Raw genomic sequence first — 17,212 nt, 5'->3', positions numbered from 1 at the left:
CACATATTTCTATTCCATTTTCTGATCTCTCACTCTAACCGGTAGCCAGAAACAGTAACAGCCACGTATAACCTGAACACTAAGCTGAAATTTTGTTTGTTTAAAAATTTTTATTGAAATTATGACATAATTGCATATTTATCCCTTCCCTTCCCTCCTTCCAAGCCCTCCCATGTACTGCCCTTACCTTGCCCTCTTCCAAGTCTATGGCTTTTGTTGTTACATGTATGTGTTTATATAAATATACACATACATATTTATTTATTTCAAAATAACTAAATACAACCAACTCAGTCTGTATAATATTACTTGAACGTTTGTTTTAGGGCTGACCATTTGCTATTGGTGTGCTCTTCCCTGAGAAAGATGATTTCTTCAGCTCGCAACATTCCTTCCCCCAAACATATTAGCAAATCTACTGTTGTCAGTCTTATTCAGGTCCTGGATAGGCAGTCATATCGGTGAGACTTTCACGGACATAACTTCTGATATTTCTAGAAGATAAATCTCATAGTAAATTCCCTGCTGCTCTGGTTCTGCCATGCCATTTTTAAATATCCTCCACCATCAAATTGGTCTATTACCTTTAATTCAACCTCACTGAAATTTTCTACTCAGGCAGAGCATAGCCCAATTCTTTCCAGATGTTACATGAATGGCCTTTAACCAGGAACCTGATACCTCCCTTGCCCTGTAAAACCCTGTAGGTATAACCCATTGTCTGCATCTCTCCCAGAATTTCAGACCTGGGAACCCCTGCTAGCATAGTCCGCTAAGCACTTTCTGCTGCCTTATGTTGCTTCTCCAAAATGCCAACATCTTACATATTCCTCCCAGAAATCGTGTTCAAAGGGACTAAGAACCGCATGGCCAGTTTACCACAGTGATGAAGCTTTTTCTAATACTTCCTCTTGATCACTGTGTCAAAATGCCTGACAAAAGCAATTTAATTGCAAAGAAGTCTGTGTTGCTTTCAGTTTGGGGGATATAGCTCATCATGGCAGAAAGGTCATTAATAAGACAAGTTCTATCCAAAGCTGGTAAACCTATAGTCAAACTAATCAAAAGACTGACAAAAACAAATTAATAAAATCAAGAATTAAAAAGAAAATAGTTATACAACAGATACCAAAAAAATCCTAATATAAAACACATAAAATCTAAAACAAACAAATGACTTTCAAGACAGAAATGATCTGTCAAAATTAAACTAAAATGAAATAAACTATTTTTAAGATGTATGTTTATATGTATGGGTGTTTTGCCTACACATTGGCCTGATGAATGCTGGTACCCTTGGATGCCATAAGAGGCATCTGATTCCCTAAAACTGGAATTACAAATGGTTGGGAACCACTATGTGGAGACTGGGAATTGAACCATGGTTGTCTGAAGATCATCCACTGCTCTTAACCTGACTCTGTCACCTGTCTAGCCTCAAAATAAACAATGTAAAGAGATCTAGAGAAAACAATGAGTTTGATGCAGAGAAAAACAAAATCTGCCAGTTAAAACAAGTCCCGGCCATATGAATTCACTGTTGGATCTACCAGACCTTTACAGAAGAGCGGACACCTGTGCTTTTCTAACTCTTCCATAAAACAGAAAGAAGAGGACAACTATCAAACCCTTTGAACAAAGCCAGTATTACTCTGCAACCCATGTCTAATTAAGACACAACAATAAAAAAAAAAAAAAGAATTCTGGACATTCTGAAGAACATTATATGTGGACATTCTCAATAAAATGCTTACAAATTGAATAAGAGATAATTCATCATGATGAAGCTGACTCTACTCCATAGATACAGAGATGGTTCAACATATACAAACCAATACAATAATATACTACATAAACAAACTTCAGAGAAAAAAATCACAAAATTATCTCAATAGATATATCTGAGGCTTCTGAAATTCCACGATCCTTTCATGATAAAAGTTCTGAAGAGGTTAAGAATGGAAGGAACATGCCTCAACATAACAAAAGACATCAATCATGCTAAGTGGGGAAAATAAAAAAGTACTTCCACTAAGATCAGAAAATAAGACTAATTATTATATAATAGAGTACTTGAAGTATTGTTTGTCTATGTTTACCAATTATTATACAATAGAATAGTAGCTAGAATAGTAAGACAAGAGGAAAAAAGAATACAAATAGAAGTCAATAATGTATCCTTATTTACAAAAATTACTGAAAACATAAAAGACCCTAAAGACTCATAAGAAAACTGATGAACACTTTCAATAATGTGACAGGACACAAAATTAACAAAAATCCACATTAAAAAAAAATCAGTAGCCGGGCGGTGGTGTTGCACGCCTTTAATCCCAGCACTCGGGAGGCAGAGGCAGGCGGATCTCTGTGAGTTCGAGGCCAGCCTGGTCTACAAGAGCTAGTTCCAGGACAGGCTCTAAAAAAGATGCAGAGAAACCCTGTCTCGAAAAACCAAAAAAAAAAAAAAAAAAAAAAAAAAAAAAAAAAAAATCAGTAGCCTTTGCATTTGAGAGAAAAAAGCTGAGAATAAAATTAGGAGAACAATCCATTCATAATGCCTCAATAAAAGTCCTCATTATAAATTGAACCAAAGAAGTGACTGACCTATACAAATAGAACTTTAAATACTGAAGATGTAAATATAAAATGAAAATGGCTATATTACCAAAAGCAATCTGCAGGTTCAATCCAATTTACATCAAAATTCTCGTGTTATTTGTCACAGAAATAGTTAATCTTAAAATTCACATGGAAGTACTACAGACCCTAGGGAGTCAAAGCTATCCTTATAAAAAAGGCTAAGTCTGGAGGAACTTGATTTCTAAAGTCACAGTAACATAACCTATGGTACCAACAAAATTCAGATAAATACAATCACCTCATTTTTTGCAAAGGGGCCAAAAAGACATACTGGAGAAGACAGCCTGCTTACTAAATAGCACAGGGACAGTTGATATCTTCGCTTATGAGTATGAAACTACACATTTATCTTTCAACCTGAGCAAATAATATGAAAATGGACCCAAGAACTCAAAATAGTACCTGACATGCTAAAACTGCTAGACCAAAAATTGAGGAAGATACTTCAATATAAACTTCTCAACAGAACTCTGCTGCTCAGGAAATAGAGCCAACAATCAACAAATGGGACCTCACATCAAAATGTCCGGACAACAAAGCGAGCAGTGAACTCAATGCCAGCAGCCTACACAACATGGGAAAATCTGTGCTAGCTACACATCAGACAGAAAATTAGTATCTAGAATACACAAGTAACTCCAAAACCAAAACCACAGGAAATCAAACACCCCAAACAGAAAATGAGCCAATTAAATAAATGACAGTTCTCAAAGATGAAAGAGAACTGATGAGAGAATTATGAAAAATTCAGCCTCACTAACCATCACAGAAAGGAAACTGACGTTGATGTACACCAAGGGTCCATCTCACCCCAGTCAGAATGGCAGCCATAAAGGAGATAACTAATGAATGGGGCTGGAGAGGTGGCTCAGTACTTAAGAGCTCTTGTTGCTCTTCCAACAGACCTGGGCTCAATTCCCAGCACCCCAATGATATCTCACAACCATCTGTAACTCTTAATTCCAGGGAATTCAGTGCCCTTTTCTGGCCTCCACTGATACCAGGCATGCATGTAAGTGCACAGACATACATACAAACAAGTAAATACCCATACACATAAAAGTAATAAAAGGATAACTAAGTAGTTAAAAAAAACTCAAAATAGGATGTGAATAAAAAGAAACCCTTTTTTTTTTTTTTTTTTTTTTTTTTTTTTTTTTTTTTTTTTTTTTTTTTTTTTACTGGTTTGTTGCTGGAAATGTATACTAGCCCAGGTACTATGGAAATCAGTATGGAGGTATCTCAGAAAATGCAAAACAAGAGCATCATATGATCCAGATACGCCATTCCTGGGTGTTGGCACAAAGAACTCTAAGCCAGTGTATCACAGACTTGTTTACATATCAATGATATCAATACATCATTCAATAGCTAAGTTATAGAAACAGCCAAGGTGTTCAACAACAAGGGAATGGAGATATATACACATATATGTAAGTGTGTATGTGCGTGTGTGTATGTGGGTGTATGTGTATGCTGAATAGGATTTTCAGACACAAGGAAAAAGGAAATTATGTCATTTTCTGGAAGATAGATTGAACAAGAGATAATCAATCATATTAAGAAATTAAGCTAGTCATAGGCGAAAGCATTTTCTCTCATTTTAGTTCCATTTCATACATATATGAGTCAACCAAGTCATGGTTTCAAACCTATTTTTAAAAAATGCTTTATTAAAGACGCACGCCTTTAATCCCAGCACTTAGGAGGCAGGGACAGAGGCAGGTGGATCTCTGTGAGTTTGAGGCCAAGCTGATCTACAAGAGCTAGTTCCAGGACAGGCTCCAAAGCCACAGAGAAACCCTGTCTCAAATAGATAGATAGATAGATGATAGATATAGATAGATAGATAGATAGATAGATAGATAGATAGACAGACAGATAGATGATAGATAGATAGATGATAGATAGATAGATAGGTAGATGATAGATAGATGATGATAGATAGATAGATGATAGATAGATAGATAGATAGATAGATAGATGATAGATAGATGATATATAGATTTTATATATATACACATATTACATATAAATCATGTATATACATTACACACATATGTATATATATGTATATGATATTAAAGCAGCGATCAGACTGTCTAGGAGAATAAAAGAGACTGGGGATGGGAAGTAATAAAGGGGAAGGTAAAGATATATGGTAGAGATGAACTGTACTCAACACGTACCATATATATACATTAAAAGTAATATGGTACCATGTACAATGAATACAATACATTTTTTAAAATAAGATTTTTAGGAAATGTAAGCCATTACTAAGTTATTAATAATGAAGTTGGCCATCTTAGTGTATGTAATAAAACAATACTTACCACAATGCTTTGAATGTCCCAAAATGTCATCAGTTCTCATAGTCTCACACAATTCCAAGTACTGAACACACTGCTGAACTGCTGTAGTTATCTGATTAAAAAAATAATAATAACAGTTGATTGGTTTCAGATATACATAGCCACTGTGTCCAAAAATCCAAAAATTAATCAAGGCTATTAAAAAGGCTAACAATGTGTATGTATGAAATACTATATGAGATCTTATCATTGAAAATGCTGACCTTCAAAATTAATCTAAGAACATAGAAATTGAGAAAACTACTCCATTAACTGTTAACTTATTGTTAAAATTTAAACTACAGGTACTGGATAGAGGGATCAGTGGTTATAACAACACTTGTTCTTACGAAGAACCAGGTTCAACATGGTGGCTCACAGCCATCTGTAACTCCAGTTCCAGACAATCTAAAAACCTCTGGACTCTGCAGGCAGCAGCTTCACACACTGTGTACTGACACACATGCAGGTAGGCATAATTAATTTTTAAAAATAAAGTATAGTTATGGAAACAGACTATCCTTATGTTAGATGTCCGGATGCCTGACAGACCTGGTCTCTTCTCACCTCCCTAACTTGGGGCCTTTTCTTCTCACCCGCCCAGCCAAATACCATCTGGATCTTACATTGGTCACCACCTCAATTATCAGAACTGCAGAAAACTAACTTTAAAAATTCAAATTTCAGAGAACAAAGGCATAAAAATGATGTGCAGCCCGGCTGTCCGCAAAGATCTCAATTATCATATTTTCATTCTGCACAGCAGAAATGTCCAATCCCTTACATCACAGACAGCACCAACATGGCATCTCACATTTAAATTTTACTTACTGATATTAATTACGAATAGCTGCCTGTGTGACTTTCTGTGTACCATATGCATGCTGGTGCCCCAAGAGGTTAGAAGAGGGGAATGAGTCCCCTAAAATGGAGTGGTTGGTGGCTGTGAGATGCCATGTGGGTGCTGGGAAGCAATGTTGTGTCCTTTGCAAGAGCAACAAATGCCCTTAGCCATTGAGCCATCTCTCCTGCCCCACAGGCATACTACTTATAGATGACCCTTAATTCTAATACCTGAGCAAAACAGATGCCTCTGTAAGTAAGGTCTGGTGAGAGTTAACTTAGGTGTGATATAAAATTGTTGGCGATCTGTCTCAAGGGAGGGTGCGGGAAGCTAGAGTATAATAAAGGAATAAGAACTGAAAATGCAAAGGTACGTCACATAAAGAACAGAGTAACAGTAACAACTGGTATAAGATCCTAGAGCAAACTCACACTTTTCTTCCAGGGAGCAGGCCATGTTCATGCAGAGGTAGCTTTTCTGTTATTGCTGTTTTGTTTGGTCAGTACTCCTAAAAATGGTGAAAGGCTTTCCATATGCCTAAAGTGTTTCTACAAATACGGCTGTTCATATTGCACATCTATTTTCAATATATTAATCTGAGATCCCAGACCAAACCAAATAAAATAATCTGGGCACAATCTCTAAGGGAATCCTCCATACACAATATTTCACTCAACTTATCAACCATCAATTCTGGAAGAGGTAAGCTGGCCTGTGCAAACTCAATGGGGAAAAGACAGGCAGAAACTTACCCTCTCATTAGGCATCTGGATAGATCTTTTCTTTCTTATTTTGTTCCCTTTTCATTTTAATACAAGACAGCCTGAAACATACCTGCTAGATTCTGGGATTCCTTCCAGAAAATCACCAAATTCACAAGTTGGTTCAAGAATCTTTCTCTACTTCCATCTTGCCAAAAACCAAACTTCAGAGGTCCAGATCTATGCCGGGTGGGGTCTGCATTTCAAACGCAATACACCCAAGCCTACCACATCTAAGCATAGTCATCGTTACCAGGAATTATTGTTCTCCTACTGTGTTACTTAACCTCAGCTAAAGACATTCACCATTCTATTACCCAAGGCTTTACCAGCTGCCCATTCAAAAGCCACAGTCTCTAAACCCTGCCTCCTAAATAGGGCATCCCTGAATCATCTTTTCATCCAAATTATCTGCTGTAGTCTTAACTCATACTTCCGTCATCTCTTTATTATCTTGATATTCCGTCTCTTAACTGTGACTTCTTTAAAAAGGATTCATTTATTTATTATGTATACGGTGCTCTGCCTGCACGCCAGAAGAGGGCACCAGATCTCATTACAGTTGGTTGTGAGTCACAATATGGGTGCAGCGACCTGAACTCAGGACCTCTGGAAGACCTACCACTGCTCTTAACTTCCGAGCTGCCTCTCCAGCCCATTGACTGTGAAGTTTCGCTTTATCATTTTCTATAGTACTCTCAACCCATTTTTCAACAAAATGTGACTATTCCCTAGAGTGATTTAAAATAACAGTTGCTTGAAATCATGAATTTCACAGCTAAATGGTTGGAGTTAGAATAAATGTCATTCTGAGTAAGGTAATACAGAACCCAAAATACAAATACAGTGTGTACTCACTTAACTGTGGAAGTTACTGGTTAAGTTTCAACAAACAGACTACAATCTGCATAGCCACAGAGCATAGAGTAAGGAACTAGGGAGTGGGGATCTCCCTAGGAAAAGAAAATAGAATAGCTGTGGATGGTGAGGGAAAGGGGACTGGAAGGGGATGATCAAGTAAGAAAGGGAAGAGAAGAGGGGCCAAGGGAAGGAATATGGGGAGGGCCAGCTAAAACTAAGGGCCCTGTGAGGGCTCATATGGAAATCCACTATAGTAGAAGCTTCCTAGTGTGTATACACACACACATACATATGATGGGGCTGGAGAGATTGCTCAACCATTAAGAGCACTGGCTGCTCTTCTAGAGGACTTGGATTCAGTGCATAGAACCCACAGGGCAGCTCACAACAGCCTCTAATTCTTAGTTCAAGAGATCCAATACCTCACACAGACATACATGTAAGCAAAACACCAAGGCACATAAAATAAAAATAAATAAACCAAATATGTGTGTGTGTGTGTATGTGTGTGTGTATGTGAATGTGTATGTGTGTGTGTAGATATATATACATGAAAGAAACCTAAATGGAATCACCACATATCAAGAGAGACAAAGCCCCAACTAAAAATCTCTCACCACCAAGTGAAATTCCTGGTGGCAGGAATGGGTTACATCTAATTGAATCATGGGCCAAGGGGCTGTCATGGAAACCCCCAGACCAGACAGGATATTGCCAAGACTATTGGTTGCTCTCTACAAACTGATGTGATGGTAAGGATTGCTTTAGATAACACCTACATGACTCACTGAACATGAGAAGTCAAGCTGGAACCTACCTAGAACCTTCATCCCAACTGACTACAGTTCATGTACTGGAAGGTATTCTGCACCCAACCAGAGGAAGGTAAACAGCAGGTCAGTTACAAATCCTTCAATCTACAATGGTAACCTGCCAACAAGGTACATTGGTACAATAGTGACACAAAAGTTGTAGGAGTAACTCTGCTGCCTAGTTGGTCAACTTAACACAAGAAAATGGAAGGATCTCCCTTGCTCTTGGATTGGGAGGATCAACATAGTAAAAATGGCAATACTACCAAAGGCAATCTATAGATTTAATGCAATCCCCTTAAAGATCCCATCAAAATTCTTCACAGATCTTGAGAGGACAATAATCAACTTTATATGGAAGAACAAGAAACCCAGGATAGCCAAAAAAATCTTATACAATAAAGGAACTTCTGGAGGCATTACCATCCCTGACTTCAAACTCTATTACAGAGCTACAGTATTGAAAACAGCTTGGTACTGGCATAAAAATATAGAAGTCGACCAATGGAATCGAATAGAAGACCCAGATCTTAACCCACAAACCTATGAACACCTGATTTTTGATAAAGGAGCTAAAAGCACACAATGGAAGAAAGAAAGCATCTTCAACAAATGGTGCTGGCATAACTGGATGTCAACCTGTAGAAGAATGAAAGTAGATCCGTGTCTATCACCATGCACAAAACTCAAGTCCAAATGGATTAAAGACCTCAATATCAATCTGAACACACTGAACCTGTTAGAGGAGAAAGTGGGAAGTACTCTACAACATTTGGGCACAGGAGACCGCTTCCTACGTATAGCCCCAGCAGCACAGACATTAAGGGCAACATTGAATAAATGGGACCTCCTGAAGCTGAGCAGCTTCTGTAAAGCAAAGGACACTGTCACTAAGACAAAAAGGCAGCCTACTGACTGGGAAAAGATCTTCACCAACCCCACAACAGACAAAGGTCTGATCTCCAAAATATATAAGCAACTCAAGAGACTAGACTTTAAAATGCTAATGAACCCAATTAAAAAATGGGGCACTGAACTGAACAGAGAATTCTCAACAGAGGAAGTTCGAATGGCCAAAAGACACTTAAGGGCATGCTCAACCTCCTTAGCAATCAGGGAAATGCAAATCAAAACAACGTTAAGATACCATCTTACACCTGTCAGATTGGCTAAAATCAAAAACACCAATGATAGCCTTTGCTGGAGAGGATGTGGAGTAAGGGGTACACTCATCCATTGCTGGTGGGAATGCAAACTTGTGCAACCGCTTTGGAAAGCAGTGTGGAGGTTTCTCAGGAAATTTGGGATCCACCTACCCCAGGACCCAGCAATCCCACTCTTGGGAATTTACCCAAGAGATGCCCAATCATATTACAAAAGCATCTGTTCAACTATGTTTATAGCAGCATTATTTGTAATAGCCAGAACCTGGAAACAACCTAGATGCCCTTCAGTGGAAGAATGGTTGAAGAAAGTGTGGAATATATACATGCTAGAATACTACTCAGCGGTAAAAAACAATGACATCTTGAATTTTGCATGCAAATGGAGGGAAATAGAAAACACCATCCTGAGTGAGGTAACCCAGACCCAAAAAGATGAACATGGGATGTACTCACTCATAATCGGTTTCTAGCCATAATTAAAGGACATCGAGCCTATAAATTTGGGATCCTTGAAAAGATAATAAGAAGGTGAACTCCCAAAAAAAGATATAGTAATCCTCCTGGATATTGGAAGTAGACACGATCGCCAGGCAAAATTGGGAACTTGAGGGTTGGGCAAGACTGGGCCAAGGGAAGATGGGGAGAGAAAAGTGTGAAGGGGAGAACAGGGGGAGCTCGGAGGAATGGGGTGCTTGGGATATAGGAAGGGTGGATATGGGAGCAGGGAAGCATATATCTTAATTTAAGGAGCTACCTGAGGGTTGTCAAGAGACTTGACCCTAGAGGGGTTCCCAGGTTTCCAGGGAGACGCCCCCAGTTAGTTCCTTGGGCAGCTGAGGAGAGGGAGCCTGAAAAGGCCAGTTCCTATAGCCATACTGATGAATTTCTTGCATATCACCATAGAACCTCCACCTGACGATAGATGAAGAAAATGACAGAGCCCCACATTGGAGCACCGGACTGAGCTCCCAAGGTCCTGATGAGGAGCAGAAGGAGAGAGAACATGAGAAAGAAAGTCAGGACCGTGAGGGAACCTCCAGCTGGCGACAGATGGGGAAGGTGACTGAGCCCCACATTGGAGCACTGGACTGAGCTCCCAAGGTCCTGATGAGGAGCAGAAAGAGCGAGAACATGAGGGAGAAAGTCAGGAACGTGAGGGGTGCGTTCACTCATGGAGACGGTGGGACAGAACTAATGGGAGATCACCAACTCCAGTTGGAATGGGACTGATGGATCATGCGACCAAACCCGTCTCTCTGAATGTGGCCAACTGACTGAGATGCAAAGGACAATGGTGCTGGGCTCTGATTCTTCTGCATGGACGGGCTCTGTGGGAGCCTTCTCAGCTTGGTCGATCACCTTCCTGGACCTGGGGGGAGTTGGGAGGACCTTGGTCTTAGCACAGAGTGGGGAACCGTGATGGCTCCTTGGCCTTGAGAGGGAGGGAGGGGAGGTATGGGTGGAGGGGAGGGGAGGGAAGGGGGAGAAGGAGGGGAGGGAAGGGGGAGGAGGAGGGGAGGGAGGGGGGAGGAGGAGGGAAGGAGATGGAAATTTTTAAATATAAAAAAAATAAACAAAAAAAAAAGAAAGAAAAAAAAAAAGAAAGAAAGAATCCTCGGAGAGGAGGGAACCTCAATTGAGAAAATGCCTTCATGATATCCAGCAGTAAGGCATTTTATCATTTGGAGACCAATGGGGAAAGTCCATGTCATTGTGGGTGATACCACCCTTGGACTGGTGGTTCTGGGTTCTCTAAGAAAACAAGCTGAGCAAGCCACAAGGAACAAGCCAGCAAGGAGCCCCCTTCATGGCCTCTGCATCAGTTCCTGCCTCAGGTTCCTGTTCTGAGTTCCTGTCCTCACTGCTTCTGATGTTGAACTATTATATGAACTGTGAGTGAAATAAAGTCTTTCTGCCCTAAGTTGCTTTTGGTCATGATGTTTCATCACAGAAATAGTAATACTAACTAGGATAGAAATCAACCAATATTTGACTGGATTTTAAGATCTACTCCATGAAATGGAACCCATACCTAAAACTGCTTGGGTGACCATGGCCTGAGACCAGATGGGCCAGCAACCTGGGGAAAAGCAAATACTATAGTTCTGCTAAGTGAACATAACAGTAAAATGACTCCTAGCAACATTTTGCTATACTCATAGATCAGCGGCTTGCTCAGCCACTATCTTATAGTAGATGGAAATAAACACAGGAACTCACAACTGGGCAATGTGCATAGTGAGAGACCTTGGAACATGCAATCCTAAGAGGGATGCCTCAACAAATCCCTCCCCTCAGGGTCAGGGAACTCTGCAGAAAAAGACACATGAAGATTCTAAAAGCCAGTGGGAACAGAAGAACCAAGGCCTTCTAGACACAAGAGGACGCGTGCAATGTACAGGGCCTATATAGGTCTAAGCCAGATGGAGACCCAGCACTAAGAAGGGAAAAAGGACAATCCCTAACCCAGAAGCTATCTCCAATTGATAATCATTCACAAAGGGAAAATTAGTTTTCTCAACAAAGTCTTACTGGCGATACAAACAACACTTAACGGCAGGCCCTGTGTCCAGGAGTAGATAAGGAACACAAAACTAACTCTGGACATTTTTTTAGTTGTGAGACTAGCCTTTAAAGGCTGAACCATCTTTCAAAAGTGAACTCCAAAAAAACGGTATCTGGGGAGCGTTGGTTTTTGTTTTTAACCTTACAGTTCTTTTGCTTAGGTTTTTTTGTTTTTATAGCATTTTTAAGTGGGAAATTGTGTCTCTGCATCTGTATGCGCTTCTTGTCCTTCTTGCTTGGCACGTTTTCTTCCTGGCCATCTGTTTGTTTTGACCTATTCAGGTTGTTTGTTTTATTTTATTTTCTTCTCTTTTAGATTTATTTATTTTATTTGTATGAGTGTTTTGCCTGCAGGTCTGTGAGCTGCCATGTGGGTGCTGGAAATTGGACCCAGGTCCAGTTGAAGAACAGCCAGTGCTCTTAATTACTGAGCCATCTCCCCAGTCCCCTTTCCTTTTATTTTTTAGACATCTGTCTTCTAATGAGAGAGAGCTAAAAAGGGTATAGATTTGGTTTGGGTGAGTAGGGAAGGGGGAAGAACCATGAGGATTTGGAGCAGGGAAACCCTAATCAGAAAATATTGAATAAAAATAATCTGTTTTTTTTTTTCTTTTTTTTCCATCTCCTTCCCTCCTCCTCCCCCTTCCCTCCCCTCCCTTCCACCCATACCCCCTCTCCACCCCTCCTCAGCTAGGTCCTTGGGCAGCTGAGGAGAGGGTGCCAGAAATGTCCAGATCCTATTGCCATACTCATGAATATCTTGTATATCACCATAGAACCTTCACCTGGAGATGGATGGAGAAAATGACAGAGCCCCACATAGGAGCACCGGACTGAGCTCCCAAGGTCCCGATGAGGAGCAAAAGGAGGGAGATCATGAACAAGGAAGTCAGGACCGTGAGGAGTGCGTTTACCCATTGAGACGGTGGGACAGATCTAACGGGAGACCACCAAGTCCAGTTGGAATGGGACTGATGGAACAGGGGACCAAACCGGACTCTCTGAATGTGGCTGACGGTGGAGAAGGACTGAGAAACCAAGGACAACGGCAATGAGCATCAACTCTACAGCATGGACGGGCTCACAGTGAGCCGTGTCAGTTTGGTTGCTCACCTTCCTGGACTTAGGGGGAGCTGGGAGGACCTTGGACTTAAAATAATCTGTTTTCAATAAAAAATAAATTAATTTAATACAGTGACAGGAGCTTCTTTCAGGAACTTTTGACCAAAAAAAAAAAATTTTTAGTTTTTCCTAATGCACTTAACCCTCAAAAGAACAGAGGAATATAGTTTGTTCAACTGAAAACATAAAGCATTACGTCCAAAACAATGTTTCTCACAGCTCACTTACGCTCTCACCATCCAGAAACTCACCTATCCTTGCAGCCAAGCTTCCACTTCACTATCCTCTTCAGTATCTTCTATTACTTCTATTTCTTCCCCTGACATCTAACTATAACTATCCTTTGTTGGTAAAAGAGTAACAATAATGGGAGGGGGGACAATTCCAAGACAGAAAAAAAAAAGCAAAAATCAGATAAAGTGAATGCAGACACCAAAGAATCAAGTGGGGAATTTTCTAGTTTTCAAACTCCCAACTGCATTTTATACATGTTGTATTATGCAATTAAGCATACAACCAGTCTATTCGTTTCATGGTTACTGTTCAGACAAGGTAGGTAGAGTTAAATACAGAAGGGCAGAGAAGGCCAAGAGAGAATTTAACCTAGCTTGAAGATTATTTTCGTTTATACAGGTATAGGGAATCAAACTCTGGTCCTCTGCAAAAGGAGCTAAAGCTCTTAAACACTGCACCATCTCTCCAGCCTCTTAAATTACCCTTTGCTATCCTTTACATTTAGTTGGCTTTATAGAAAAACATGGGGCTTAAGGCAGAACCTTTAAAAAGTTTGATCCACTACATAAGTAAAATAAAGTAATTGACCAAGTTAGTACGATATTAAAATGATTTAAAATACAGCAATTTTACTTGGAAGCTAAAAACTGGTAGATAGAGTTAGCTTTAAATAAGAAACAGACTCTAAGGGTTAATCTTTAAGAAGCACATTAAATACTTCTGGGGCCTCTGTGGCAGCAAGGGTGAGTTTCTATCTGGAACTAAACACTGAGGAATAATCTTGGGGCTTTTCTCTCTTACTTTGTTATAATAGGATAAGACTATGTATTTATGGCACAAATCTCCTTTTCAATTGGAGTTACAGAGAAACAATATATAAAAGAATCTATTTCTGAAAAAAATCAATAAAACAGACAAAACCTTTATTCAAACTATCAAAAGGCAGAGAGAGAACATCCAAATTAACAAAATCAGAAATGAAAAGGGGGAAATAACAACAGACATGGATAAAATCCAGGGAATAATTAGGTCATATTTTGAAAACCAATACTCCACCAAACTGAAAAACTTAAAGGAAATGGACAACTTTCTGGATAATATCACTTACCAAAATTAATACAATAATAGATAAGCAAATTAAATAGATCTATATCTGCTAAAGAAATAGAAACAGTCATCAAAACTCTCCCAACCAAAAAAAAAAAAAACCAGGACCAGATGATTTCAGCTCAAAATTCTATAAGATTTTCAAAGAAGAATGAAAATACAAAACTCAAGTCCAAATGGATTAAAGACCTCAATATAAATCCGACCACACTGAACCTGATAGAAGAGAAAGTGAGACTGCAACACATGAGCACATATAACCTCAGTAGCACAGACAAGAGCAACAGTGAATAAATGGGACCTCCTGAAACTGAGAAGCTTCTGTAAAGCAAAGGACACTGTCATTAAGACAAAAAGGCATCCTACTGAATGTGAGAAGATCTTCACCAACCCCGCATCAGACAAAGGTCTGATCTCCAAAATATATAAAAAATTCAAGAAACTGGACATGAAAATTCTAATTAACCCAATTAAAAAATGGGGTACTGAACTGAAAAGAGAATTCTCAGCAGACGAAGTTCAAATGGCCAAAAGACACTTAAAGTCATGTTCAACCTCCTTAGCGATCAGGGAAATGCAAATCAAAACAACTCTGAAATACCATTTACACCTGTCAGAATGGCTAAAATCAAAAACACCAAGTAGCCTATGCTGGAGAGGATGTGGAGCAATGGGAACACTCATCCATTGCTGGTGGGAATGCAAACTCGGTAATTTCCACTTTGGAAATCAGTGTGGCGGTTTCTCAGGAAATCAGGAATCAATCTACCTCAAGATCTATCAATACCACTCTTGGGAATATACCCAAGAGATGCCCAATCATACTACAAAAGCATTTGTTCAACTATGTTGAACAAACAGCATTATTTGTAATTGCCAGATCCTGGAAACAATCTAGATGCCCCTCAATGGAAGAATAGATAAAGAAAGTGTGGAATATATACACATTAGAGTACTACTCAGTGGTAAAAAATAATGACTTTTTGGATTTGGCATGCAAATGGATGGAAATAGAAAACACTATCCTGAGTGAGATAACCCAGACCCAAAAAGATGAATATGGAATGTACTCACTCATTAGTGAACTCTAGTCATAAAAAAAGGGCATTAGGCCTATAGTTGACAAGCTTCGAGAAGCCAAATAACAAGGTCAACCCAAAGAAAAACATATGTAGATCCTCTTGGAAATTAGAAGCAAACAAGATTGCCAGGCAAAAGTTGGGAGCACGGGGGTGGGGGTGGGAGTGGGGATGGGGGAAGGGGAGAGGGGGAGATAGAAGGGAAATGGGAAAGACTGGAGAGTGCTTGGGGGAGTGGGAGGGTGGAGATGGAGGAAGGACAGATACAGGAGCAGGGAAGAAGATATCTACATTAAGGGAGCCATTTTAGGGTTGGCAAGAGACTTGGGTCTAGAAGGGATCCCAGGTGTCCATGGGGATGTCCCCAGATAGGTCCTTGGACAGCAGAGTAGAGGGTGCCTGAACTGGCCTTGCCCCACTATCACACTGATGGTTATCTTGAATATCACCATAGAGTCTTCGTCTGGCGACGAATGGAGATAAAGACAAAGTCCCTCATCAGAACAATGGACTGAGCCCCTAAGGTCCAGTTGAAGAGCAGAAGGAGGGAGAAGATGAGCAAGGAAGTCTGGACTACGAGGGGTTGGTCCACCCATTGAGACAGTGTGCCTGTTCTAATGGGAGCTCACCAAATTCAGCTGGACCGGGACAATTGAGCATGTGATCAAACCAGACTCTCTGAATGTGGATGAAAATGGGGGCTGACTGAGAAGCCATTGATAAAGGTACTGGGACTTGTTTCTATTGCATGTAGACCCTAGTCTATTTGTCTTTTTGGATGCAAAGCTTCCTAGGACTGGATATAAGGGAGGGGGGCGCTTAGACTTCCCTGCCCTCTCATAAGGAGGAAGTAGGAAGAGGAGGATGAGTGGGAAAGCGGGAGGGAATGGGAGGAGGGGAGGAAGTGTAAATTTTTTGAATGGCAAAATAAAAAAAGAAAAGAAAAAAAAAGATTTTTAAAGATAAAAAAAGATTTTCAAGGAAGAACTAATACCAATACTCCTCAAATTGTTCCACACAATAGAAACAGAAGGAACATTGCCAAACTCTTTTTATGAGGCTACAATTACCCTGATACAGAAACCATATAAAGACATTACTAAGAAAGAGAATTACAGACCAATCTCACTCATGAACATTGTTGCAAAACTACTAAATAAAATAGACAAATCGAATCCAAGAACACATCAGAAAAATCATCCACCATGATCAAGTCGGCTTCATCCCAGAGATGCAGGGATGGTACAACATATGAAAATCTGTCAGTGTAATCCACCATATAAACAAACTAAAAAATAAAAACCACATAATCATCTCATTAGATGCTGAAAAAGCCTTTGACAAAATACAACATTCCTTCATGATAGAGGTCTTGTAGAGGTCAGGGATACAAGGCACATAACTAAACATAATAAAGCAATATACAGCAAGCCAGCAGCCAACATGAAACTAAATAGAGACAAACTCCCAGAAATTCCACTGAAATCAGGAACAAGACAACGTTGTCCACTCTCTCCATAATTATTCAATATAGTTCAGGAGGGAAGTAGAAAAAAACAAGATCTCCTGAGTAAATTGGGAGCATGCGGACCTTCAGAGAGGGTTGAAAGAAAGGGGAGAGGCAAGGAGGGGAGCAGAGAAAATGTAGAGCTCAATAAAAGTCAATT

The 17,212-nt window shown here is 39.8% G+C and overlaps 1 protein-coding gene across 3 annotated transcripts in view; it reads right to left on the bottom strand.

Annotated features, from left to right (window-relative positions):
• Positions 1–17,212, bottom strand: part of Tbc1d32 (TBC1 domain family member 32) — a 213,303-nt gene that overhangs the window by 161,064 nt on the left and 35,027 nt on the right. For all 3 annotated transcript variants that reach the window (XR_005286571.2, XM_038339834.1, XM_038339835.2), the window contains exon 11: positions 4,977–5,067. Coding sequence is in view for 2 of the 3 variants with exons in the window: in XM_038339834.1 (XP_038195762.1) it covers positions 4,977–5,067 (91 nt within the window). In the remaining variant the exon portion in view is untranslated. The remainder of the gene's footprint in view (positions 1–4,976; positions 5,068–17,212) is intronic.

The sequence above is a fragment of the Arvicola amphibius genome, chromosome 8, assembly GCF_903992535.2.
Source record: "Arvicola amphibius chromosome 8, mArvAmp1.2, whole genome shotgun sequence".
Taxonomy (NCBI): Eukaryota; Metazoa; Chordata; class Mammalia; order Rodentia; family Cricetidae; genus Arvicola; species Arvicola amphibius.
Note: the sequence above shows the minus strand (reverse complement) of the source record. Positions and strands in the feature narration are given on the sequence as shown.